Source organism: Emydura macquarii, unplaced genomic scaffold (genome assembly GCF_026122565.2).
Source record: "Emydura macquarii macquarii isolate MOO-44397 ecotype Brisbane River unplaced genomic scaffold, CSIRO-AGI_Emac_v2 contig_212, whole genome shotgun sequence".
In the NCBI taxonomy this organism is placed as follows: domain Eukaryota; kingdom Metazoa; phylum Chordata; order Testudines; family Chelidae; genus Emydura; species Emydura macquarii.
In genome coordinates this window covers 4,595,115-4,622,320 of record NW_027130349.1, presented here as the reverse complement: position 1 = coordinate 4,622,320, position 27,206 = coordinate 4,595,115, and the positions used below count along the sequence as shown (strand labels likewise).

The 27,206-nt window shown below is 40.3% G+C and overlaps 1 protein-coding gene across 4 annotated transcripts in view; it reads left to right on the top strand.

Moving 5' to 3' along the window:
- The window catches only part of LAMA3 (laminin subunit alpha 3), a 164,520-nt gene that overhangs the window by 80,828 nt on the left and 56,486 nt on the right, over positions 1-27,206 (top strand). For all 4 annotated transcript variants that reach the window (XM_067546559.1, XM_067546549.1, XM_067546542.1 and 1 more), the window contains 13 exons: positions 710-870; positions 5,348-5,456; positions 7,629-7,726; positions 9,682-9,850; positions 12,497-12,623; positions 12,703-12,842; positions 14,531-14,646; positions 15,238-15,449; positions 16,280-16,484; positions 20,810-20,954; positions 21,970-22,110; positions 24,010-24,174; positions 26,974-27,075. In XM_067546559.1, the coding sequence (XP_067402660.1) occupies positions 710-870; positions 5,348-5,456; positions 7,629-7,726; positions 9,682-9,850; positions 12,497-12,623; positions 12,703-12,842; positions 14,531-14,646; positions 15,238-15,449; positions 16,280-16,484; positions 20,810-20,954; positions 21,970-22,110; positions 24,010-24,174; positions 26,974-27,075 (1,890 nt within the window). The remainder of the gene's footprint in view (positions 1-709; positions 871-5,347; positions 5,457-7,628; positions 7,727-9,681; positions 9,851-12,496; positions 12,624-12,702; positions 12,843-14,530; positions 14,647-15,237; positions 15,450-16,279; positions 16,485-20,809; positions 20,955-21,969; positions 22,111-24,009; positions 24,175-26,973; positions 27,076-27,206) is intronic.

The window sequence follows — 27,206 nt, the reverse complement described above, 5'->3', positions numbered from 1 at the left end:
CATTGAAATCAAAGTGACTAATCACATAAACAGATTTACATACATACTTAAGTGTTCACAGGATCAGGGCCTAAGAAAATATTGAGGAAAATACTAAAGTTCAGAAGAATTATACTGCATTCAACAACAAAAATGTATAGCTGTATAGCACTTTTCGTGTAAGTATCTCAATAAATAGAAATTTAAAAAAAAAGTCAAGTAATTTGCTTTGGACTCAAAGGAAGATTTGATGGTTCCGAAAGTGGTGTTGGTTATTTACTAGATAACACCCTTACTCTCAGTCAGTATTAAACCAATGCCCAACACTTTGTAAGGCGAACTGGAGGTTTTGTCTTTCAATTGAGACATAAAAACAGTATTGACCTGGCATTAAAAATTTCATGTGGGGAAGGATGATAGCCACATATCCTGGCAAAATTTGGGGAAGTACATTCTTTATTTTACAAAAGAAAGTATAAAAATTCTTTCTCTTGTTATGTCTACTGGATGGAGTAAGATTATTTTGTCCAAAACTGTCATATAATATTCCAGGCACTGATATAATGGCAGGTGTTTCCAGAGATGGCTACATTTTGGTGGCAGGCAAAGTAATCTCTGTTTTGTTTTGTTTTTCCTTTAAAGAAGCTCAATGCTTGTGAAAAGTGATATATAAATTGAGTGATTTTTTTCCAGTGATGCTCAGCTTATTTTCTTGTTGAATCTACAATAGATTGATTTACAACTGAGCCTGAACATTCCCCAAGTTGGTCGCTATGTAGTAGTTCTTGAATATGCTAATGAAGATGATCAATTATACACTGTTGACGTGATAGTAAACAGTCCCGGTCCTGTCCTGAAGGCCAGAGTGAACATATACAGCTGTAAATACAGGTAGGGATCTCAGAAATAATTATTGAATGGTTAAATTATCCAGTGGAATGGAATTTTATACTTTTTAATCAAAGATTTCTTTCTAATGTATGTAAATACATTGTGGTGTATAGTTTGCTTCATTTTCTAGAGTTTTAAAGTTATTATCTGATTTGTAGGCTTGAGTTGTACAGTTTATATTTTTTCTGTTTATATAGGTTTTTATACCACAGTCTGTACCGTGGCATCTGGGCACTTGATATTACTATTACTTCTGCTAACTGGGCACTGTATCTTCACATAAAATGTTGCATCTTAAAATTGTTATAAATCTTTGTGAATTATTAAGCACAGAGTCCCATCATCTACACATCCTCCATATATGCAACATCCCTCCATGTGGAAGGAAGGCTGCACTGCACTGCCTCCGTAGAACTTATCAGGAAAAGTTAATATAGCCAGCAGATTCTGGGCCAATATGTACAGCCAACAGACTGTAAAGAAAAGACTGCCTTTTGCATTAAAAGTGATGAAACAGTATTTTGTTGGCTGTAGGTGCTTGCACTGTTTGTACTTATTTAGCTCAGAGGAGGGCTAGATGACTCAGTGCTAAAAATGCCAGCAGACAATTAACCATATCAATCCTACCATTGCTAGCAACAGTGTAGCTGCACCAGTGATAGAGCAAAGGAAAGAGATTTTCCTAAAATTCTCAGTATAGGTATCGCTTTAGGCTGCCAGATTATATACATAATATAATGTCTATGTTTCCATATCCCTACTGACTTTTCAACTACAGAGACTTCTGTGCTTCAGTGATGCCACTCCTGAACTAGAATATCTTTTGGCACTTGAGATACTTTTCATTTCAGCTAGCATTAGGACCAGAGGATGCAAACTAGGGTGCTGAACTTGCAAATACCTATGTGTTTGAATAGTCCCATTAAATTCAATGGAATTACTCTCGTGTAAATTTATTTGCATGGGTAATTGTTTGCAGGATCAGGAGTTTAGGGGTATTTGGGATGAAACTGTGCTCCCTTTTCATAGATATATTTGCCTCAATATGGGTGTGGTATAGAACTGATGCAATTGCCAATTCAGAGTACAGAGGAATATAGAGAAAAGACAGTGTTGCACTGCATGTGGGATAAACCGTCATTTCTGCTTCTGACCTTAGATCCACCCAATGGAACAGAGAAGAGGATTTAAAAAAAAAATTCTTCTAATTGATTTTATGTTTTCCATACATATTTTATATATTTGTTATATTCATATTACGCTTTAAGAACCTGCTCAGAAACATATAAATAAAACCCTTTGGTAGAGTAAAACTTGTTATATTACTTTAATGTAGCAATGCAGTAAATCACTTTTTCTGCCATTCTAAGTGACGATAATGGTTAAAGAGTCGGTAGATTAAGTAATTTCCCCTGAACAGAAATATTCTCTTTCCTCCTGCTAAGAGAGAGAACACTCAGGAAATAAACACAGACAATAGTGACTCTGAGTGTGTCTCCCCAGCAGCTGGGAGGATACCTCTCAGCATGGGTAGACAGACGTATTACTTCTGCTCGAGCTAGCATGCTAAAGATAGCAATGTGGCGGTAGCAGCATGGATGGTGGCTCAGGCTAGCTGCCTGAGTATAAATGAGCCCGACCCCCTGCGTATGTTCTCGGTTGGCTAGTCCAAGCCACTGCCCAGGCCACCATTGCCACACTGCTGTTTTTAATGTGCTAGTGTCATGGCTGCACATGGGCTGTCTGGCCTAGTGGGTAGGACCAGGAGTCAGGCTTAGAGGTCAGAGCAGGAGTAGGGACTGAGGGGTGGAGCAGGAGTCGGGAGCTGAGGACTAAGCCAGAGGTCAGAGCTGGAGTCAAAGAGCAGGAAACAGAGCCAGAGTCAGAAGCCAGGAAAGGGAGCAAGGCTGAAGCGGACTGAAACAGGGCAGCAACGAGGCAGGAGCAGAATGAAGCCGGATTGGAGCAAGGCTGGGAATAAGGTCTGTCAGAGCAGCCAGCTGGGGTCCACAGACAGCTTTCTGGAACTTTCTCCAGGCTTCAATAGTGCACCTGGGCCAATCAGCGGTCACCAGGGGTGCTGCCAATGTGGTCTTCTGTGGGCAGCACGTCCTGTGGTGTTTGAGTCTCTCAGGGTTTACAGTGCATTGATCGCAGCTCAGCCATGGCTGCCGGGTGGTGGTCATAGGCGTGTGCACAGAGTGTGTCGGGTATGCCCAGGCACACCCCAATGTAGGGCTCAAGAAACCCCGGGCGCCAGGTCGCTTTGGCGCCTAGAAGTGACACAAGCTGCCGCCGAAAAGAAGGACTCCGGTAGTTTTTTCGGTGGCGGGTAAGACATTGCAGGCTGCCACCGAAAAGAAAAAATAAAATTCCCTGTGTGCACACCCAAATGAAATGTGCTGTGCTGTGCACGCCTATGGTGGTGGTGTGTAAGTGTCAGTCACTCAGAGCCCTGCAAACTCAGGTTCTAGTTCTCAGGTACCTTAGAGCTAGCTCGAGGAGAGCTAGTGCACATCTGTCTATCCAGCTGAGAAGCACCTCTCAGCTCTTGTGTGGACATACTCATAGCCCTAATGCTTGTTTTAATGAATTGTACCATACCTACTTACAGGCACTAGGGGCTTGATGGTGCCCTGAGTCTCTTCCCCTTCCTTCTCCCCCCCCTGGGCTCCTCTGAGCAGCCCTCTCCATAGGAGTAGGTGCCTCACTGACTGTAGCTCCCAGCACATGAGTATAGGAGGAGCTGTGCACCTGATAACCTTCCCTCCCCCAACAAACTTTGGCTCCATCCCCCTTCAAACTAGTGGCCCGTAGAGCTGTGTGAGCATACAGAGAGGGAGTATGCTACACTCCAAAACATGGTGTATTAAACTTCTCCCTGCTCCTCAGCAAGGGAGGAACCCAGCACTACAGCTCCACACCACCCATACACAAGGCTGAGCCTAAAGCTTTCAGTAGGTCTGTGTGCGTGAGCAGGTACTCACCAAAGGCTAGCCCTGTAGAAGTTAATCAGAAAGCATCAGATTCCATCCACCCTTAGGCCTGTGGAGCAGCACCTTCCTGTACAAACAGGCCCATTAAAATCAAGGATCACCTCACCTTTGTGCGTGTGTTCATAGCTGTTCTCCGCTGCAGGCTGTGTGGCAGTAGAATGCAGCAGCTTTCTTAATTACTTGAAGAATTTTATCTCCTCAAAGAGTGTTTACCAAGTCCTTTGTTACCTGTTAAGCCCTTTGGTTTTGGTTTTTATTCTGTTTAAAATTTCCTGGGAATTTATCAGTGTTTATTTAAAAAAATTAAAAACAGGTGAAAATTGGTCCAAAATACTGACTTCATGGTTTTCTGGATAAATGTCAGGGTTAATATGGGGGGGCAGGAGGACAGAAAAAAGCAACAAATACGGAAAAGTAAAACACTTCTTCCCTGGCTCTGGAAGGAGAGATGGCAGCTTGGTAACCTGGAACAGCCCAGGGGGGATCCTGGCTCCCTGCTCTGGAAGGAGAGATGGTGGCTTGGAAACCTGGGCAGACCCCGGTTGAACCCCCAGACCCAGCTTCTGCTCTGGAAGGAGAGCTGGTGGCTCAGTAATCTGGTTGGTCTAGGTAACCAAGCCACCATCTCTCCTTCTGGAGCAAGCCCAGAGCAGGCCTGGAAGCTGAGGAGGTGTAGAAGGAGAAAGTGCCATCTTCTCATGCTGCCTCCTCTACCTCATCTGCTTCTGGGCCTGCTTTGGAAGGAAAGAAGTTGGTGCGGTTACCAGGGCTGTCAGGTTACCAAGCCACCATCTCTCCTTCTGGAGCAGGAAGCTGGGTCCCAGGAGTTCTGACACTTTTTTTTTTAGGACTCAAACACTAACATACACATATGCACGCATGTGTGTGTGTGTGTATCTTCCACTAAGTTGCCTTGCTTTAACAGACACCCTTGTGTTTACATTTAGACTAACTGATTATTAACATAAACACATCTACCTAATGTAATGTAGTGGATTTTCTTACCATAATCAGTATTTTCATTTAGTTGAGTGGTCCAAAATTATGGTGAAAATCATTTAAAACACCAAATAACAGCTTTTGTAAAGTCCGAGGAATTTTTCAGTAAAAATCAGCAAGAACCGAAAATGAAAGGCCTTTCTTATGTAACGTTACAGAGCACTGAAGCAGCTAAGAAGACTAATGTTTGCTGGCCTTTTCAAAGCCTGCATACAGTGATGATTCAAGTGGAGACTTGAACTAAAATTGGGGTGTGGGGCTACGGATAAAGGAAGCCAAAGTAGAAGCACCGCTTTACACATCATTCCTCTTGCTCTTCCCCTTTATTTGGTCTATCTATTGAGATGCTGTGTTTTTGTCAGTGACTGAGGGTATTCATTGTCCATTATCCAGGAGAAAAGATAACACAGTGGTACTAGCATGTGCAATACAAAATATGGCACTGACAGAAAACTAATTTTCAATTTTACTTTCTGCTGCAGCTTCCTTTGTCGCAGTGTTGTGGTTGATACTATGAATCGTATTGCAGTCTATGACCTTTTAGCTGATGCAAAGTTACATCTTAAGGCATCACTGACAAATTTTCTTCTGGTAAGCTTCTTTTCGTAATACTTTTCCCAAGAGATAAAGAGAGATTATTTTTTTATATATATGACATGGTGATTTTTTTAAATAGTTTGTTTTAAGTTCTTGAGGATGGTGATTAGGGTACAATTTGAGGACTGCTAGGATTTATACCAAACTCAATTTCAAAGTGTTAAAAAAAAATCTCCTTTCTTGGCAAAGACATCACCAACATTTTTCTGCTTTGTCATTTCCCCAAATTTCTCCTGTATACACAGGAAGGAAGGAAGGATCTTTTAGTAGCTTTCATACTCTACCAATGGGCTTATTTTTTTCTCCTTGCCTTTTAATTTTTTTACTTCTGAAATTCTTTATGGGAATTTCCTGGCTCTCCTTCAAAGTTTCAGGTTGTGCACATCTTCATTTTTGAAACACGAGTGGCTTTTAAATTTTTTTTATTAGAAAACTTTTGCTGCCATCTTTTGGTCACATGAATAATTTTTCTTTCCGGGGTTGACTTTTCTTCCCAGTTGTTTCCTGTGTTTCCCATTTTAGAGACACAGGGCCAGATTCTCCTCTGCATTAAAATCCAGTGTAAATCCAGAGCAGCTCCATGGATATATCCAAGGAATGAGAATAGACTCTATCCTAAGATTTTTATATACAACATAGAATGACAATTGTTTTTATATCCTCTTGTTGCAAGGCATTAGTGTTACCAAATACTGTGTGAAATCTCTGCTAGCTCTCAATAGTGAGTGCTGTGCTGACAAGATTCTTGTCCAAAAGATGTGGAATAATAATATCAACTTCTGTTGTTCTGACTGAAAGCAGAGGTTTTTATGTATTTTATTTTTAATTCTGTGTATACTGAGAGCTCCCCTTCTCTGCAAAACTATAGTATTTGCCCTATATTTCTGAATACTCTCTTTAGCTGCAGAAAATGGGATTTCCCAGTGCTCAAAGTGAAGACAAAATGTATTAGTGCTTATTGGTGGAGGTGGCGGGGTGGGAGGATGGGGATAGGACACTCCTGACTGCTAATACCATGCAGTTAATGCCCCCCAGCAGCTTAGGAATTAAAGACTCAGGCAGGTCAGGTGTACCAAGGAGAGATACCGGAGAAGCAACCTATAGTTTTGGAGCACAGAGGGCTGGTCCAAATAGCTAAGGCAAACTGGCTTCTTGCAGTCAGAGTTCAATGAATAAAAAACCCAAGGGCTTCTTGCATCCTGTTTCCTAGTGAGTCAAATGAGCTATCCGAATCCAGACACTGAGTAACTGTCAACAGTTCCTTTTATTTAGCTCCTCCTAAAGGTGTAATTCACTGTAGCTGAGTTTAGTCACACCCCACCACTGGCTGGGTTCCCGTGATTCCTTACTATGAGGACAGGCATCTGCAATTGACTCTGCATATGGAAAGAAATTTTGAACTCTACCCTCCAGAATCTGTATTCCCCATTCACGAGTGCTAAAACACAAGCTGTGCTGTCCTAATATTTCTACACTAGATTGCTGCTAGCTTCCTTGCTGCTCACTTGGCATTTTTTGCTTCCTTTTTAAGTAGTTCATGCATAAGTACATTTTTTCAGTTTGTGTCAGTTTTCATAAGGGAGAAATTAAGTCATGTTTACCCTACCATATGCCTGGAGACCAGCTCTGAACATGGTGGGTGAAATCCTGGCCCCTTTGATATGAGTTTTGCTATTGACTTCATTTTAGCAGCTGCTTCTCCCATTGCACTGGGGGCAGGATTTCACCTACTGTCCAAAAGGTCAGAGGACAGCAAATGTGGGAGTTACACCCTTTCCTTCCAAACTTGTGCTGTGTGCTCCCTGGACATAGCTGAAGATCTGTCTGTCTTATATACTACAGTAGTGGGGACTGTGTAAATACCTAAGCACATCACTATTTAAAAAAATGTATTTATCCTCTCAACACTGTGGTGAGATAGGGAAGTTATTTTATTCCCATTTTTCAGCTGGGGAACTGAAGCATAGAAGATCTAAGTGACTTGTCTAAGTGACTTGTGTATAGGAAGTCTGTAGCAGGGCAGAGGCTTGAACCCTGGTCTTCTAGTGCTAAAGCTAGTGCCCTAACTATTGGATCACCTTTCGGTCTGACCCCTTTATTTTCAGCTGACTAAAAAGATAATAGTATTGACTGGAAATTGTACATTGTATATTGTGTGTTTTGCAGCACAAAATTTGCATTATATCAGCTGAAGAATTTTCTCTAGAATATGTGGATCCTAAAATACACTGCATAGCCACTTATGGGAACTTTCTTAATCAAAGGTAATCTGCATGCTTCCTTCCTTCTTTCTGAAAGAGTCCTTGAAAGGACCTTGAATGCACTGAGTGGTATTTTACTGTCTTTATGACTGAAACTTTGTTCTGTGACTCAGAGATGAGCGTAGGCTAGATATTACAGGGCAGTATTTGATAAAAAGCTTAAGTGTTAATCTTAGACAGTCTTTGTCCAGGATTTAGTTAATATCCTCAATAGCAGATTCCTAACCTGTGTGAACTACTGTATATTAAAGCTTTGGGAGAAATGTGACTGTAATGGAGTGCAGTGTCCTGGACATAAAGATGTAGAAATACATTGTTTCTACCCTGGCAAGTCATGGAATCTTTGTTCTTAAATCTTCATTCAGATCTGAGTTTCATTCTGAACTTTTCTTCATTTCTGCTAGGATTTTAGCAGCTGCTTCTCATGAATTTAGTTATTAATGATGTATGCCATTTCGAAGTCTTAAAATGATTCTTCTTTACACTCAGGTCTTTTTCTACTCTTTTGGCAAATGTAAAGGGGCCTACATTGAATGTAACTGTAATTTATAAATCTTCTGAAGGTAGAAAGAATTGTTGTCTAAATCTAATAATTCTCAGGATAGTAGCTGCTAAAATAATATTTGAATTGAAGTGGAAGGAAGAAAAATCAGGATGGTAATCATAACGCAGAGCTTTTAAGATCCAATATGTCATCTTTCTTGGCTTCCAAATGATGCACAGCATTCATTTCCAGCCCCTGCTTATCCTGGAGGAATCAATCTTTTATAGCTGGGACTACTTCCTCAGAATTGAACATAGGAAATCCTGGACTTCACAGCAATGTAGTTTTAAAACCTTTTCCACTCAGGTCAGAAACTGAATAAAAGGGAGATTTCAGATTGGTTGAAAAAAAAATTAAACGACTGTGAAGATACCAATACATACGTTTATTTTTGGTTTTGTGGTAGTACATTGTTTTTATGTTTTTCATATTTGCTTCAGTTCCAGCATAAATCATTTATGTTACAGTTTTGTTCTGTTGTTAAAGATATTATTAGCTGGCTTCCCTTTTTAATTTTGTAAATGGCTTTAGTGTTCATGAACTTGAAAGATTAACGGCATTGGCTCAGTTTAGTCGTTTTATAAGCAGATGCCTTGCAAGATTTCCCATACAGGCCTGGCAAATGCACCTCAGTTCTGGGCCTGAAACAAACCTGCTGTTCCCATTCTGGGCCTCTCTTGAGCAGAGATTGTTGATTGCCTCATGCTTATAAGAAGTGCATAAATATCCATGAATGACTAAAATGAAATTACCAAATTCATTTTCACTTGAAGCCTTTCAATCCAGATGTTCAGAAGTAATGCACTTAGAAATGGATAGTTAAACATATTGGGCGGTCTGTAGAGTGTCTTTCGGAAAGCTATGTTGTCCATATAGCTACTTAGGCTCAAGTTTGGAAATACTTACATATGTGTGTAACTTTTAAGTATGCGAGTAATCCCGTTGACTTCAGTGAAACTACTCACATGTTTAAAGTTAAGGATGTATGCAAGTATTTTTAGGGTAAGGACATTCGCTAGTAATTTAGATTCTTTATTTTATAACTAACCTGACCCACCTAAATTTAGTTGTGTTCTGAAACCATTGGTTGTATTTGTTGCATCTTGTCTAACAAACCAACAGCTAAGCTGTTTCTGATACAGAATTTTTGAGTTAAGTTAGTTCCCTTCCATTCAGTGATTTAAACCCATACATCTTGGTTTTGCTTAATTAAGATCAACTATGTAGAATGCCAAACCATGACATTAGTTATTAATTTGGTTTTAAGTGTATGCATTCTAATACATTAACTTTTACCACTCTTACTAATTTTTATTTTATTTCATACATGCACCTCTATGCATAAACCTTTATTATTATTTTACATAAGGAATTCTCCCTATCACATGGACAATTAATATATTTCTATTTTTAGTGCATCATGCGTTCCCTCAGTGTATGAAACTCCACCAGTGGCCTTACTTTTGGATGCACTCAGGGATGGGAAAATTTCAGAAGTGCAGAGACGTGTACCATACAACCCACTGAGCACCCCTTTACCTGCTGCTAATCCAGCTAATGGAGTAATCTTGACATCATTACAGGTAGTTAACATTTTGAATGGTATTGTTTCTAAGGCACAAAGTATGTTGTCAGTAATGTTAAATAGACTGAGAACAACATGAGAATTAAAGCTTAAATGATGTTTTAGGGCCAAAATGTTGCAGGGTGAGGAAGCTTGATAGATAATATACACAAACAGAAACAAAGGAATCAGAACCAAGCTAAATTTTAAACACATGGTGGTAATCTAATGAAAAAACGTTTTCCTGGACTGTGCACATTAATTAATATATTTTATAATGTAAGTAGACTTGTGATGACCTGCGGCTTTGCTGCTCAAGTGTATCATTTTCTAGTAAGTATGAGTGAGGGTGGGATTGTGTATGTCGTGCTGAGAGATTTGAGCTGATTTGTGCATATGTCAAATGAGGGTGTATGTTGCAGTAAGGGGCTATGTGTGTTTGGGGTTATTGTGTGTGTTGTGTGGGTGGTTATGTTGATTTGCATGGGGGGGGGTTGTGTTGTGCTGGGAGATTTAGATTGTTTTGTGTTGATTTTGTGGGGATTGTGCTTGAGGATTTTGTGTTAATTTGTTTGAGCTTCTGGGGTGTGATGGGGAGTTTGTGTTGAGCTGTACAGGTGGCAAATCAACCTGTCAAGAACTGTGGCAGTTGGGCCAAGTAATCCACTATCTGTGCAGTTTTCCTCATATCACTGACTTATTACAACCAATGCAAATCAGCTGTAGAGTAAGAGTGGTGATTGGTTGAGTTACCCCTGACATCACAATTGTCTAGGTCTATTGGTATAGATGAGGGGTGGCCAAACTTATTGATGCTTTGAGCTACCTACAACTATCTTCAGAAATTCAAGAGCCGGGAGGTACCTGCTGGGCTCGGGGCTTCAGCCCTGCGGGCAGGGTGGTGAGGCTCAGGGTTTCTGCCCCGTGGGGCATACCTGCTGGGGCTCGGAGCTTCTGCTCCACAGGGTGCACCTGCTGGGGTTTGAGGCTTCTGCCCCACAGGGTGTGCCTGCCGTGTTGAACTCCTGTTGAACTCCTGTGTTCAACACTCCTGTTGAAGGTAGGGCAGAAGCCCTGAGACCCCCTTCCTGCAGAACAGAAACCCTGAGCCCCAGCATGTGTGCCCCATAGGGCTGAAGCCCTGACACTCCCATCCCTGCTGGGCAGAAGGTTCTAGCCCCATCACCCCATTGCAGGGCAGAAGCCCTGACCTCCATGTGACCCGTCCCATGCCCAGGGTAGCCACCTGAAAATGCCAAGATCAGGGCAGGCTGTAAAAAGAGAGCTGATTCTCCCAGCACTGGTGGGTGACACTGAAGTCAGGCTTCCCAACCAGCCACAAACCGCGCTTCTGAATCCCCACAGAAGCCAGTATAGAAATACACACAGCCCCCTTTACTGCATTTCAGCTTCTGGCTCCCAGATCAGCACTAGGTCCAGTAAAGAGACCAGTTATTTAAACTCTATGCTCTTTACTAAAAAGGTTCCCTCTGACCCCAAAGGGTCAGCCACAGCATCAGTTCAATATAAGTTTGGATCGTACCTAAAATACCATGCTGCCAGCCAATCCTTTAGTAACTAAACTAAAGGTTTTTGCAAAAAGAAAGAAATAAACCATAAGAGAAATGTTAAAGGGTCAAAGCAAATCAGATACATACAGATGATTGAAAGTCCATATACATCAGGTTTCTAGAATAATTGTGGAGTTGCAGGCTTGTATAGTTCCTCTGATATACATCCAGTAACTGGATGGGCCTCAGTCCTTTGTTCACAGCTTCAGTTGCAGATGATTTGATTCAGAGGTAGATAGGTGTTTGAAGCTGAGTCCCAACTGAAAGTCTGGTGACTGAAGACAAAATGGATTCCCAAGGCCTCTGCCTTATATACCCTCTGGCCCTGGCCATGCGGTTTGTAGGTTTTACAGGAACTAAAATGGAGGCCAGAGCCACATGGGCCAGTCCTGGTGCCTCATCAGGCATGCTGCTCGTGGAATTTTACAGGAACCAAAATGAAGTTCAGAGTCACATGGGCAAGTCCTGGTGCCTCATCAGGTGTATCTCCGGCTTCTCCCCCTGGGCCCCTTGCACCTGGGAATGTCTTAATGGGCCATTAAGCAGACTATTGTTCTGCACCCATCCTGTCTGAGTCGTTACTCAGGCAGCACAATTTGAAATACAGATATATCAAATATATCTATAACTTCCATTTCACATATCACACATGAACATAAGTATTATCATCTTACTTAGCATACTACAACCTTTCTAACAGTATCTGACATGGCATATCTCACATGAATTATTATGATTTTGACATATTGATGTCAAACAATATAACAAATGCTCTCCCCCCCATCTACCCAGCATGACACTCCCTATCCCCCAGTCTGGTAGGCAGAGAATGGGTTAGGTGTAGGGGGCTCTGCGAGCTGCACTCTAACAATAAAAGAGCTATAGTTTGTCCATTGTATTGTAGCCGAATACATGCTTTGCTGTTTTATTATATAGATATGAGTATACAAACATAGGGACAGATCCTGCAAGATGCTTTTCATCTCTTGAGAGGTGCTGAGCTCCCTCAACTCCCATTGCAGGAAGGAGAAGGCCTATAGTAAAAATGAATTAATAAAATAAATGTATAAGCTTAATTGTCCTTGTTTCTGCAGAACCAACTTACTTTGAGCGGGAGAGTGCCACGTTTAGGCAGATATGTATTTGTTGTACATTTCCGTCAGCCAGAGCACCCAACATTTCCTGGGCAAGTGCTTGTGGATGGGGGACGCCTATGGTCAGGTGAGCAGCACTTTATATTAATTCAGCTCTTTTCTCTTTCTCAGCATTTTTGCAAACTAGACTTCAAAATTTCTTTTAGGTTCCTTCAGTGCTTCTTTCTGCCCTCATGCTTTCGGGTGTCGAGACCAGGTGATTGCAGAAAACCAGATTGAACTTGATATCCCTGATTCTGAGTTTTCTGTTACTGTGAAGATACCTAATGGAAAAACACTGGTTGTGGTAAGTTTGTTACACCTCATGATTTGCAAGTATTCTTTTTACCTCTTGAATAATTTCAATTCACTGTTTACTTACAAATGGATGACTGTGAATGCAATAGTTTTTCTGAATTTATTTTGTATTTTATTTAAATTAAATAATTTCTTAATTTATTTTGTATTTTATTTCTTTTAAGAGCTAGTTGTAACATGGGGAGTGGTATTTTCTTGGCTTTTCTTTCCTTTTTTATATAGTCCAAATTTTGACCAACTATAGAGCTGATAAAAAAAGTGGTGTGAATACTTTCATAACATTTTATACCGTTTTTTAATAAATTGTGATTTATTACCTCCCAGGTACCTCCCAGCTCTTCAACTTCTGAAGATTGTTGTATGTAGCTCAGAGGGTTAATAATTTTGGCCACCCCTAGTCTATACCAACAGACCTAGACAATTGTGATGTCAGGGGTAACTCAACCAATCACCACCCTTATTCTACAGATGGTTTGCATTGGTTGTAATAAGTCAGTGGTATTAGGAAAACTGCACAGATAGTGGATTACTTGGCCCAACTGCCACAGTTCTTGACAGGTTGATTTGCCACCTGTACAACTCAACACAAATTCCCCATCACATCCCAGATGCTCAAACAAATAGTGATGAAATACATGAGTAAATTGATGACAAATTTAGTCAAATTTCAGAATTTTCAGCCAGCTCTGAATCTTTCTCTGTTTTCTCTTATCTTGCTCTTCTCTTGAACCAGTCATTTAGGCACTGATATGGTAAGGAACTTAAGCACGTGGCTGACTTTAAGCATGTGAGTAGTCCCACTGAAGTCAGTGGGGATCTGACTTTACCACAGTAGTCTCTGACCTCAAGCTACCCGTTGCAAGATCAGGGTCAAAGCCAATCAGTGTAATCCTCACTCTCCTTGACTTTGTTGTTAAATCTGCTTGTTGCAGTTTGTTTTACATTGTAAATTGTTTGGAGCAGGGACCGTATTGTTCATAAAGTCAATGGCAAAACTCCTGTTGACTTTAATGGGGGCAGGATTTCATTCTGTGTTTGTATAGCACCTAGCACAAAGAAACGCCATTCTGAACTGGGGTTTCTGGATGCTTCTGCAATACTGTAATAACAACAGCTTGTTTGTGGCACATAACTTTAATCATCAGGTTCTGCTCCTAACTTTTAATCTGAGTGGCAGTTTATTTTTCTCCACAATACAGTAGGCATCTATTAGCTTGGGGTCTGACCAAGGAAATGCTCATGGGGAGATACTGAGCTTCCCCAAATATTGTGGCTAGCCCTCTTCTCTCTCCTGCCCCTGGTATCAAAGGTTTAGATGCATATTTCTACGTCCTATAGAAAGCAAGGGCCATGGGTTTCAAAAATGTAGAAATTTGAGTAAGAAATCCAAAGAACTATCTTATTTCAAGATAGCTGAATTTAGAATATAGCCTTCATATGAATTTGGGAGGAAAAAACCATCATTATTCCAAGTAATTGAAAGTAGCTTAACACACAACTTATGCAAACAATTATTCCAGTGATTTTTCCAACCTACCAACTTCTTCTACACTGAGGTTTTGCTCTTATAGAAAAATCCAGGAATGATATTGGATATGCACTTTACTATATGTCAACACCTTGGTTCCTTGCTTCTGTTTTTCTATGAAATAAACAAATTTGTTTTCTTGTTTTAAGGAAAATGTCTTAGTTGTTCCAGCAGACAGCTACAGTCCTAGCCTACTTCAGAAAAGTACAGTGGACAAGTCATTTGACTTTATCAACCAGTGTGGAGAAAACAGTTTTTATACCGAGTAAGCATCACTTTCTGAAACACTGAACATTTTACAGAGAATTGTGAATTATTAATATTTTTATTCTGTATTAAAACACTTATAGCATACCCATCACTGTGCTATATAGGTAAATTTTACATGGCTTATGCTGGGCCATTAAAATTACAAGGGGTATTAAAATATGGGCCTACATTTTTCCATAACTGTGCACGGTGTTAATCAAATTTAAAGGTGGAATGCAATTGCATATTGTATAAAAAACAGAAAAGCCTTTGATATTGTTAAAGTGCCTATCACGTCGGCATCTCTGAAGAGAGATATAACTAAAATAGTTCCAGAGGGGTAGCCATGTTAGTCTTTTTTTTGCCACAGAACTCTTGCTGTATAACTAATATACTTTCTTTGAAAAAAATGAGGTCTTAAAACGAATGTCAGATCAGTTCAGTACTAGTGAATTGGTTTAAATATGTCCGTCCATGTACATTGATATTGCTGTTATGTGAGGGAACTATGGTAGAGATAGGTCTCCTAATTCAGTAAACCAGTGCAGAATGTAGTCATAACTTCCTAATACCAGTTCTTACGTGATTTATGTTTTTCTTCCACTAGCCCAGTAACATCTTCATCATTCTGTAAGGATTCTGTAAGGTCTTTAGTGGCTTTCTACAACGATGGAGCATTGCCTTGTAATTGCCATAAAGCAGGTGCCACTAGCCCTGCTTGCAACCCTCTGGGGGGACAGTGTAGTTGCAAACCTAACGTCATTGGCCGTCGCTGTAGCCGATGCCAAACTGGATACTACGGGTTTCCATTTTGCAAATGTAAGTACATTCTATTCTAAGTGGAAGTATTTTGTGACCTTATTTACTGTATACTGCAGCTTGTTTTCTGCATATGGGGTTCAATCCTACAAGGTGCTGATTAATGTAATTTTGATCTGGCAGAGCAGTTAAACATGCGCATCACTTTAACACATGAGTAGTAGGCTCCGTTCACTTTAAATACACGTGCTTAAAGTGAGGCATCTGCTGAAATGCTTTGCTGGATCGTGGCCAGTGTGCTTATCACCTTACTGGATGGAACTCATAATCCCACCCCTCCAGAGCTGAATGTTCTATTCTGGACTCCCTCGTAAATAATATTTTCTAATTTATTACCAACTGTTATGTCCCAGCTCAGGGCTACAAACCCTTTCATAAATAAGCAGGGTGTAGCATTAACAGCTGGTAGCAGTGACAGATTTATTGGTTACCTGAAGTAACCTGCCTTTCCTGGATATTGTATTGTACATTCAATACACTGATAAAGTGGTGACATTTGCACCAAAACTGTTGTTTGCCCAATGTGTAGCAGACAGTGCTGGGAAGTACTAAACAACGATATTTGTGTTGAATTTGAGGAATAATTTTGTGGAAGAGGGCCAAGGTCCCTTAAAACTCTTTAAAACTTCAGTTACTGTTACATGGCTAGTCTCCTGGAGCCTGCTTCTCCTCTCACTTACACTACTGTATCTGTTGAAGTCAGCTAAATTACACCAGTGTAAAGCTGGTGAAAGGGAGAGGAGAATGAGCTCCCACATGGCTTGACTGGAAAGAGAATCATTTCTTTAAATCAATATGATTAATCTGTAAAACATTTCCCCACGACCCAGTATGCAGCTGCGGCCGACGTCTTTGTGATGACATAACTGGTCAATGTATTTGCCCCCCTCAAACGGTGAAGCCCAAGTGTGACATATGCGAGAGACAGTTCTTCAACTACCATCCCCTTGTTGGCTGTGAAGGCTGCAACTGCTCCAGCAGAGGAGTCGTTAATGTGGCAAACCCAGAATGTGATAAAAGCAATGGGCAGTGCAAGTAAGTTTGCATTATTGGATTACACTTGTAATTACTAACGTTAAAAATGTATGTTGGAAAATTATTCAGTGGTTTGCTTCACCTGTCTTTTTGCATACTTGTAGGGATGGGCAGATGTATTCTTATTTTGACACAAAGGCATTTATGCTGTGCTATCCAATGATTAGAAAATGGGTTTCCCAAGAACACAGTAAATATTTGGTAGAAACTTGGTTTGCTCTGGTAACTGGGTAGTGGGAATTAGGACTCCCTGAGCTTTATTTCTGTTTCTACCACAGACTTGTCATGTGACTTTGAGTAAATCATTTATCCCCTCTGTGTTTTCCAACGGCTTGTCCAATGTCACACAGCAAGCTGGTGTCACATCCAGGAATAGAAACCAGAACTCCGACTCTACCAAGTACTCTAACCCAGAGGTTCTCAACCTTTCCAGACTATTGTACCCCTTTCAGAAGTCTGATTTGTCTTGCCTACCTCCAAGTTTCACACTTAAAAATTACTTGCTTACGAAATCAGACATAAAAATACAAAAGTGTCACAGTGCACTACCGTTAACAAATTGCTTACTTTCTCATTTTTACTACATAATTTTAAAAGACATCAATTGGAATATAAATATTGTACTTACATTTCAGCATACAGTATATAAAGCAGTATAAATAAGTCATTGTCTGTGTGAAATTTTAGTTTGTACTGACTTCACCAGTGCTTTTTATGTAGCCTGTTGTAAAATGAGGTAAATATTTAGATGAGTTGACATACCCCCTGGAAGACCTCTGCGTAACCCCAGCGGTACGTGTATCCCTGTTGAGAACCAATGTTCTCACCACTAGATACACTTCTCATGGATTCATAGCGTCTGGTCTATGCCCCAGCCTATAACCAGTCCCTTGGGAGTGACCCCCTTGTGCTGGGCCCCAAGGGTGCACACACTTCCACAGGGACAGGCCCATGGCCTCTAAAACTGGGCCTTCGGGCATCAGCAATCCCTGTCTTTCTCCGTGCCTCCCTGCAGAGAATCTAGCCAAGCTAGATTCCCTGTGAGGCTTGTATTGGACCTCCTCATGGCGCAATACTCATAGTGAGGATTTGCAGTGACACAGGCAGCCTTTTCATAACCAGGTAACAATGTATTAGTCGCCTGGCACACAGAATCTGAAAGTCCTTGGGTTAGCACAGAAAGACAACACTTAAGCCATAGTCCATCCTGACTAAGCCAGTGCAACTGAAAGCTGTTATTGACTCCATTTTAGGCTCTGTCTCCCTCTGACGCCTTTGTCTGTCCCAGGTGAGAGCCGCCAGCCTCTCTCAAAAGCCAACACTTCATCCGCTGCCTGTCACATCTCAGTCCTTTGTCTCTGGGCAGGGTCATGCTGAGTGCATATCCCCACATGCCCAAGCTTCCCACTGTTGAGTGTCGAGCATTGTCTCTTCCCCCCACCCCTATTAATCTGGGTTGGATTCCACCAGTTCCTTAATGACCCTGTTCATTACAGTGAGGACAGCCAGGTGACACCCACACCTCATGTCCTGTATTCCCCCTACCCCCCCCCCACACACAGAAGCAGACATAACCCTGTTTCCTCCACTGGGTAGCAATGCAAAGGGCAGAGGGAAACTAAGGCACACAATATATTACAGAAAATTCCCTTTGTCACAACGTTTCCTCCATAACTCTTAAAATATTAATTACCTAACCTATAGGGAGTTGTGAGGCTTAAGTAATGTTTGTAAAGAACTTTGAGATCCTCTGATGAAAGGTGCTATGTCAGTGCATGATATATAATGGGAGATGGGGGTGCTAAGCACCTTTGAAATGAAGCCAGGTGTCTAAATGCCAGCACAGTGAGATGAGAATACACGCTTTACATTATTCTCTGATTTACATTATATGAAAGACTATTGTGTACAACCGCAACTGTGATGAATTCTTTTAACTTCTGAACCTTCTTCAATCCCATCATAGTCACCATTCTTTTATTTGTCTGGAAATATAAGAGAGCCCTTCATGTCAAGCAGAAACCCTTGGATAGGCTGCAGGGTCTCCTAATTGATTTTTCTCACTTTGACTTAATTTTTGATGCAATGAAGGTATTCAAGGCTAGTTGAATTTTACTTGTTCATGTGTGGCTCCCAACAGAGGAGCCTGGACTTTCCCACTCTACTGTTAATCCTATGAATGGAGTTTACCAACTACGCCCTCATTTTCTCAGAGTACAAACAAAAGGAAGTAATTCCTCACACAACACACACTCAGCCTGTGGAACGTGGTGCCAAGAGATGTTGTGAAGGCCAGAAGTATAACTGGGTTCAAAAAAGAATTAAATAAGTTTGTGGAGGATAGGTCCACCAATAGTTATTAGCCAAGGTGGCCAGGGACACAACCTCATGCTTTGGATGTCCCTAAACCTCTGACATCCAGTAGCTGAGAGCGGAAAACGGGATGGATCACTCAACAATTGCCCTGTTTTGTTCATTACCTCTGAGTCATCTGGCATTGGTCACTGTCAGAAGACAGGATACTGGGCTAGATGGACCATTGGTCTGATCTAATATGGTCATTCTTATGTTCTTCCATCAATGTGCTAGTGGAGGTCCTGAGACATTCATCTACCTCCTGAATCTAAAATGCCATACCTTATGTATAATCCCTTCTCATACCAACATACTTGACTGTTGTCCTGCCCCAAGGATTGAGTGGGGAGCAATCTCCTGTAAGTCCTCATCAAACTTTGTAATTAGCAGTCAGGTGTGGTTGTCAAAGTGCAACATTACTGCATCTGCTGAAGCAATACTCCAGACTTAACTGATCTCCAGCCTTGTTTCCTTCATACTTGGCTCTCCTATGTGGCAGCACAGAGCACTAAAGCTGTGCAAAAGTCAAATAAAAGCTTCTTGTCTCTAAGAAATTAGCAAATTTCTGCCTGAGGCAAGCTCACTATTTTGCCAACGAAGTGGAATTTTGCCTTTTCCCCTCTTCACTCTGTTTAAAGTTGCATCACCTGTCCATAATGGTGATATTTTTCACTTGCCAGCCAACTAGTGAAAGTTCATGAAAATAATAGTATTTATAGGTAAATAAGCAAAACTTGATAAGGTAGCCGAGCTCTCTCTGCAAAGCACTAAACTGCCATGTTAGCCATTACATGCTGATTAAAATACTCAGTTCTGTGGATTACAGCAAAGTCCAAAGTCTGAATTCTATGTGCATATTTGCTTTCTATTTTTGGGATATGTGGGTAATATACTTGAAGAGAGAGGGACAAGTTTCAACCAGTGTATGGTGCAGTGCTTAATTGTGCTCATGTGCTGTATCAAATACTGCCCATTGTGCCCAGCACTTTTAAATGATGTATTAGTTGTAAATTCCCAATGCTTGGGTACACATACACATTCAAAATGTTGGTGCTGTGAGCCGAAGGCACACCCCTGCTTGCCGAAGGATTTTAGAAAGCACAGTTTCAGCACTGATAAAATCTAGAGACTCAGCTGTTAATATTTTTAGATTTTGGAAGTGTTTTCCTTTACAACGAGCCTTTGCTCCCCCCAATCCCTGCATTGGAGTTGCAGAGGGAGGCTGTGGGAAGAATCCAGCATGGAGATGGTGATGAGGGGATAAGTCACAGGACCCACATTTCTGTAGATCCAGTAGCCTCACCAGACTATGCAGGTCACTCCGGTGGCTGGAGTAGGGTCCATGAGAGGGAAGGAGTTGTTGCTTTCAGAAAAGGAGGTGCTCTGCAATCTCATGTCCTGGGTTTGGGGTTGGCTTTCATCTTACACCAGACTTCACCCAAATAAAGCCATGTTACTCAGGCTTTGTATGTGAGCAAGTGGATTTCACCCAATGTGAACAATTTTGTGTAAACAAGGTTTATAATCCCTTAAATTTTCTTTGGGAAACCCCACCTTGTTGTTAGCAGCTGGTTGCTTTGGTAACTGTCCATTTACTCTCAGATCTGTAACTCTTCTGAATGCAGACTAGCCTGGGACATAGTGTGCTGTTTCATACTCCTGTGTGCGCAGAGGGTACCTTGCCACTGCAAATACTGAACAGCTTCAGAACATGAACCCCAACTTCAACACTTGCAGTGTTGAAAATCAAACCGCCCCCATTGGGTTGAGTGACTATTATTAGGAATTGCAGTATTCCTCACAGTTTAAGAAAAATACTCATCTCTTTCTGTTGATCCTTATGAGTGGTGCATTCGTTTAATGACCAGATGATAACTTCAGATCCTTTGTAATTATTTTATTCCCACCCCTGTGACACCTTTGCCTTTCACAAACAAACCTAAATGTTTCTGTTTGCTTTGTTGTTAAAGGTGCAGGCCAGGAATAACAGGGCGACAGTGTGATCGCTGCAGTCCTGGTTCTTACAGTTTCCCGGATTGTTTTCCCTGTAATTGTAACAAAGATGGAACAGAGCCAGATGTCTGTGATCCACAGACAGGAGTTTGTCTCTGCAAGGTCAGATAAATCAAAATATTTGTGCATTCACAAATATCAGTTTCTATATCAGTGGTTGTTTCATACTTAATGGGTTTAATACAGTGAATTTGTCATTTCCCATTCTCAGATAAGAATTAAATACAGTTATATCAAAAATGCATAGAAGCTCTTGCATGGATTGTAAATAAACTGCACTTAAGAAATTTTTAAAATACATTTAATGTTGATAAATTTCACAGAGAAACCTAGGCTTATGGAAAACATTAAGGTACTACAATGTATGTGTGCACATATGCATTGAAACTCTATGTACTTACACATATCTGTGTTTTGCATCCTGTATCTTTGAGTATTTTTTATATCTACCAGGTTTCAGGGTTTTGTTTTTTTTACATATGATGTAAGGTGACATTTCAGTGCACCAGTGTATGCTCGACATTTGCTGTTGCTGTGAATTGCATTGATTAAACTCTATAAATGTGAAGTTTCATAAGTGACCTTTCACATGTAGGTTTGGAAGAGCCTGCCTGAGGATTTTGGCAAGGAAATCACCTACTAGTATTCAGAGCTGGGGCTGATCAATGTTCATTGCTCAACAGTGAGCTCCAGTAATTTCACTACATCTTTCTACAGATCTAGTGGAAAAGTTTGTCACAAATGACATAGATTTTCCTTGTCAAATTGCAGTGAACTGTATTTATATATATACCCCAACAACCGCATTGCTGATATTCAATTGGGTCTGTATATCTAGTAGCTAGAAAGGAGACCTTCTGTGGTGCATACAAGAGACAAAACTATGAATAAATTACTGGCACAGAAGTTCCCTCTCAAAAGGAAATGATTTCATATGCATTTGGAATACCGTTTACAGAAGAAGTCCATAAGTAACATTTTCATGTTTATATTCTCTTATATATTATAGATATTTAAGTGTTCCTATAGAAACTTTGTTTTATGTGCATGATATTTTGGAGGTTCACCAATAACACATGGAAAATTTTAATAACTTCTTTCAATTGTTCTTTAACAGGAGAATGTTGAAGGTGTAGAATGTGACATTTGCCGTCAAGGATCATTTTATTTGGACCCCTCTAATCCCAAGGGCTGCACTTCTTGCTTTTGTTTTGGAGCAACTAACAACTGTCGCAGCACAAGTAATCGTAGAACTAAGGTATATTTAATGTATCTTTTGAGTTGCTCTCATCAACAGACATGTATCCCATTTAGAAAATACCAGATTTTTTACAAAATGACAAATTGTGTTTTACTGACTGATGAAAATGGAAAATAGTCTCTGGAAGCCACTGAAAAGTGTTGTGTTTCTCATGAGATGCCTTCTCTGCAAGAAACAGTGCAAATTATGGTGCAGCCTTCCTAAGACCCCTGTGGAATCTGAAAGTGCTTCCCTGTGGAAATGGTCTATCTATCTGTCTGTTTCCATGTGGCCTGCTAGAGCTGAAGTTGGCCCTCCATTTTGGGTGGCTACAGCCATCAAAGACACTGTTGAAGTGAGATATCTAGTTACAATATACTCTTCCAATAAATTCATTGAGCAATTAATTTTATATCTGGCTTGCAGGAAATATGCACTCCAGATGTATGTTGAAACCTAGATAGTGTACAAGAGGTCCTGTGTTAATGTTCAGTGTGAACTCTCTATGAGAACAGGAGCTGTCCTTCTTCCTTTTCATAGGGAAAAACATGACACAAGAAGGTGGGAGAAGGGAAATTGTGATATATTCAAGAGATAACATAAATGAACGGGAGGAATTATTTAAGGTTGTTAAGCATGGGAAACATGGAGCAACAGCCTGAAAATAAACAAGGGGATATTTAAATTGGACATTACAAGAAACATTTCTAATAATAGACATGAGAAAATTTTTCTAAGTGAAGTTATTGAAGCACTCTCATTTTGCTGTTAAACTGCATCTCTGATCCAAACATCTCAGAGTTCAAATACAGATCCAAATATTCCTGAACCTTGAGAATGTTTGAATCTGGATCTGGAGGTTTGACTTAGGCTCAGATGCAGAGTAAGTATTATCTGGATTGTAACTTTATTACTTAAGCACAATGGGTGAAATCCTGGCCCCACTGAAGCAATTGACAAAACTCGCAGTGGCGTCAGTGGAGGCGGGATCTCACCCCAATGACTGTAGTTGCTGTCCCTACAAACACCTGTTATTGAGAGTGTGGATATATCAATGTCAGATTGCTCTCAGAGTGGTTCTGAGACACATGTTAATTTTTCTTTCTGCCATTGTAATTCCATATAGCCATTCTGCTCTCTGTAGTGTAATGATAGATGCCACCTATCTCACCCCAAGCAGAAGATAATTAATTCTAATGTTGAGTCTTCCGGCTAAGCTGTAAAGGAAGTCAAGTCCTGAAGTATACTGTAAAATGATGCTCCCTCTGCTATTGAAATGATACAATTTGATCTGTTCGTTTTTCTTTGTATTATGGGACGCTATCCCCCCAGAGGACATCCACTCTTGTAAAACGTTATTGCTCCAGCTTCTGTTTAAAACTGCAAAATAAAATTTTTTTTTTAAAAAACAATAGACTAAACAAAGCACTGGTGATTTTGATGCAGGATTAGTGCAGCACTACTGAAATTGCAGTAGGTTTCAGGAAGTAGATGAGTTAGGACGTCCTTTTAGGCTTATTATTTAAAGGGAGAGAATTGTTGTTTATAGACTTAAAAATATAAGGCCAAGTTCTACCCTTGGTTGTATACACGCAGCTTCCATTGACCTCAGTGGGGGTTGTATTTACATGTAACTAAGGACAGAATTTAGTCCATCATCACGAATCATTCACTCTTGGGCAGAAGGCAAACAGTAGGCTTATGCACAACTTATGGCTCTCTTAAGCCCCTTTTGAGGTATTTTTAAGTGGGACATAAATGGTGCATAAGCTTTGTGATGTCTTTTTCTACAAGGGTGAATTTTATCCTCAGTAAATTGCGTAATCAATATGGTATGCCCTGTAAATGACTCTACAACCTGGAAGTGTTTTAATATATGATGAAGCATGCCTTATTTTCGCTTATATATTTTATTAGTTTGTTGATATGAGGAACTGGCATGTGGAGACAGCCGACAATAAAATTGATGTCCCCGTAACCTTCAATCCAAGCAGCAATAGTGTAGTTGCTGATGTTCAAGAGTTGTCTGCCTCTGTGCACAGTTTATACTGGATAGCACCACAGTCCTACTTGGGAGAGAAGGTAAATGACACCTAACTAATCTGTTGTAATAATATTTGTTCGGTTTTTGCCAAGATCATTGGCAGAATCCACCCTATTTTTTTAGGGATGTTTGTTTTCTTCTCCTGTGTTCTTAACCCTCCTCTGAAATCACAGCACTTGGCTTTTGATGACAGTATTGAAAATGCAGTCAGTAATAATGCTGTATTAATCATCCTGGTGGATGCTGAACATGAACTCAGTGGTTGGGCTGTGCCTGACCTAGCTAGTTTTTGGGAATTGGTGTTCTTGAGACAGTATCTGAATCACTGCCTCATATAAACATCTTGTTACTGTCCCATGGAACCTTTAAAGACTCACTGAACATCTTTAGGGAAGATTTTCAAAGGCATAAAGGGCAGTTAAGTGTTCAACTGTTGTTGAAAACCTCCCCCTTTATTGTTGATATCCTATTGCCAGGGCTGATTTAAGAAAGGAGTGAATTCTAGGTGGCATGAATATTAAATTAATGTACTGTTGTTTGTCTGATATAATAACTTGAATTGTATGGCTGTGTGAAAGTGTTACCATGTTTCCTACTTAGTAACTGTGTGCAAAAAGCATCATATGAGGAGAACACTATCTGTTCTTTTAACCATCAGCTTCTTTGAGCTTCTTGCTGCTCTTTCTACTTCCTCAGGGAAGCAGCGGCTTGCCACCTATTAAAATTGTCAGTATTCCACCATGAGGATCATGTTGACCAGGTTGCTGCTGATTGCTTGTATCTTCAGTGTCATATAGCTCTGTCCAGCTGCAATCTCAGTGGTGTTTATATTGGTAGCTGGCTATACAGCACTGTCAGCACATAGGTGTAACGCTCTGATTGTCGGATGCAGTGTGGAATCCATCTGCCCCATCACATGTGGGAAGCCACTAGGACAGACACTAGCCATATTCAAGGAGGGTGCAGTTCACCATTCAAATCCTACTTTGGCCCCATTTTGAGGATTTAAGTAGTGCATGGACCTTATGCTGGCCCACTGCTCACTGGTGAATATCACCACAGGTGATAAATAGCAGATCTGATTAGGGTACTTCTTATTAATTTTATGAGGTTCTCTTTATATTAATTACCACTTTAAAAAAAAGAGGAAAGAGAAGAAATATACTATGCTAAATGTTAACATTGAAACAGAACACGTTAAAAGTCCATGCCTCTCTGAAATGAATGCCATGGTTAATATTTGTTTTAATATAATGAAAGTGTATTTTTATTTTCACTTTCCCCAAATTCAGAACTTCCTGGCTGTATCTCTTTTCCAAAAAGAAAATCTTCTTTGGATAGAGACTAAGCCATGGAAAATCTCAGCCTAAAAAAGTGAATGTTTTATAAAGTTGTGGGATTGTAAAACCAGTGTTACAGTGCAACTCTTTTATCACCTTAACTGTAGGGACCACAGCCAGTGCCCACTAAAAATACACATCTACATATAAAGGAAGGAAAACTACAGACCAAAAAGTAACTATTTTATTTACAGTGGATGTGTGTTCGGGTATGCATAGTTTGATACTGTGATGTGCAGAATAAAAAGTGTGTTTACTCACAAGAAACTAAAGCAGAACTGCTTCATCAGTTTTATCTTGCTTGCCCTATCAAAAACAAAAACTGTATGATTAGACAGCATGGGATGCAATGGTAATTGGCTGATGAAATGATGTTGCTAGCTCCATTTGCAAAAAAACTGATTGCAATTCAGCAATAGTGCTACTCTTGCCTTTCAGCCAAAAGTGTGTGTTTTATTTATTACTCACCTCCCGAGACATGAGTTCAAGTTTGACTTGGGTAGCAACTAAAATGGATTTATTAGTAAAAATCTGGTTCTAGTGAACTTTCATCAATTCTTGCAAATTCCTTCCTGCTGAAGAGCAACCCAAAATAAATGGGGTATTTGATTCCAAAAGTTTTGCACTGAGAAGAGCTTTGTAGGAAAAGCTGTAAGACAACTGTTTACAATCTGGACAAAATTCTTCTTTGAAATCTGTACAATTGGTCTTGATTACAATATTCTACTGTCCTCTTTTTGTATACATTAACATCAGTAAGATCTCTGTCCACATAAGGAGAAGTGAGCTGAGATTTCCTAGTGAGATCTAATGTTTATAAGGCTAGGGTGGGTGGGCTGGAGAAAACCACCACTAAACATGCTCAGACTGGCCTCTCCTTGCCCATCTTTCCTCTCTGTGCATATGGTTGTCTGCTGCTGCTTCAGTTTCATTGTCAGCTTTATTGCTGCTGTTATTGATAAACACCCCTCTAAAGATCCTGGGGAAGAAAACATATGCAAACCCATCCCTCCCCATTCCCAAGAGCACTGCATGAAGGTGATGTCATCATGCCGGTGCTTGAGAGAGAAGGTGCAACTGTCTTTCAGGAGAATAATGAAAGTGATTCCATCAAATGCACAGATTAAACATGCTGAAAAATAGAGAAAAAAAATACCTCTAAACTCTTTCGGTTATTGTCATCTCAGTGGTTACTTGCAACAATGGTAGAATCAAAATCCTCAGAAGGAAATATGTTTTTCAAGTTGACGGTGACTCTTTAAACAAGAGTCGTATAAACTGACTATCAGAATAAGAGCCTCCAACGTGGTAGTGATGATTGTTCTATTCATTCCAGTTTTCATTTAAAGCAATGCATATTTGCACATCTAGGATAAAGGAACAAAGAGGGAGTACATTATTTATAATGTGCGGGGAGGGGGGAAGAAGAAATATAAAATGATTTTAATCTTTAGAAAAACTGCAGTAAATCTTATCACCTTGAACATTTTATCATAGCTATCTTCCTATGGTGGCTACCTTAGTTACCTAGTGAAATCGTTTGGTTTACCTAGTGAAGGCATGATTCTTCTAGACAAAAGACCTGACGTACAGCTAACAGTAAGTATTATATTGTTGTTTTTTGAAATCAGGGAAATACTTAGTTTCATATTTAATTTCTTTCAAGAAATCTCAATACAGTGCTGTTTTTTCAGTTATCTAAAATGAACTATCGGAAAAGATTGCTCCTT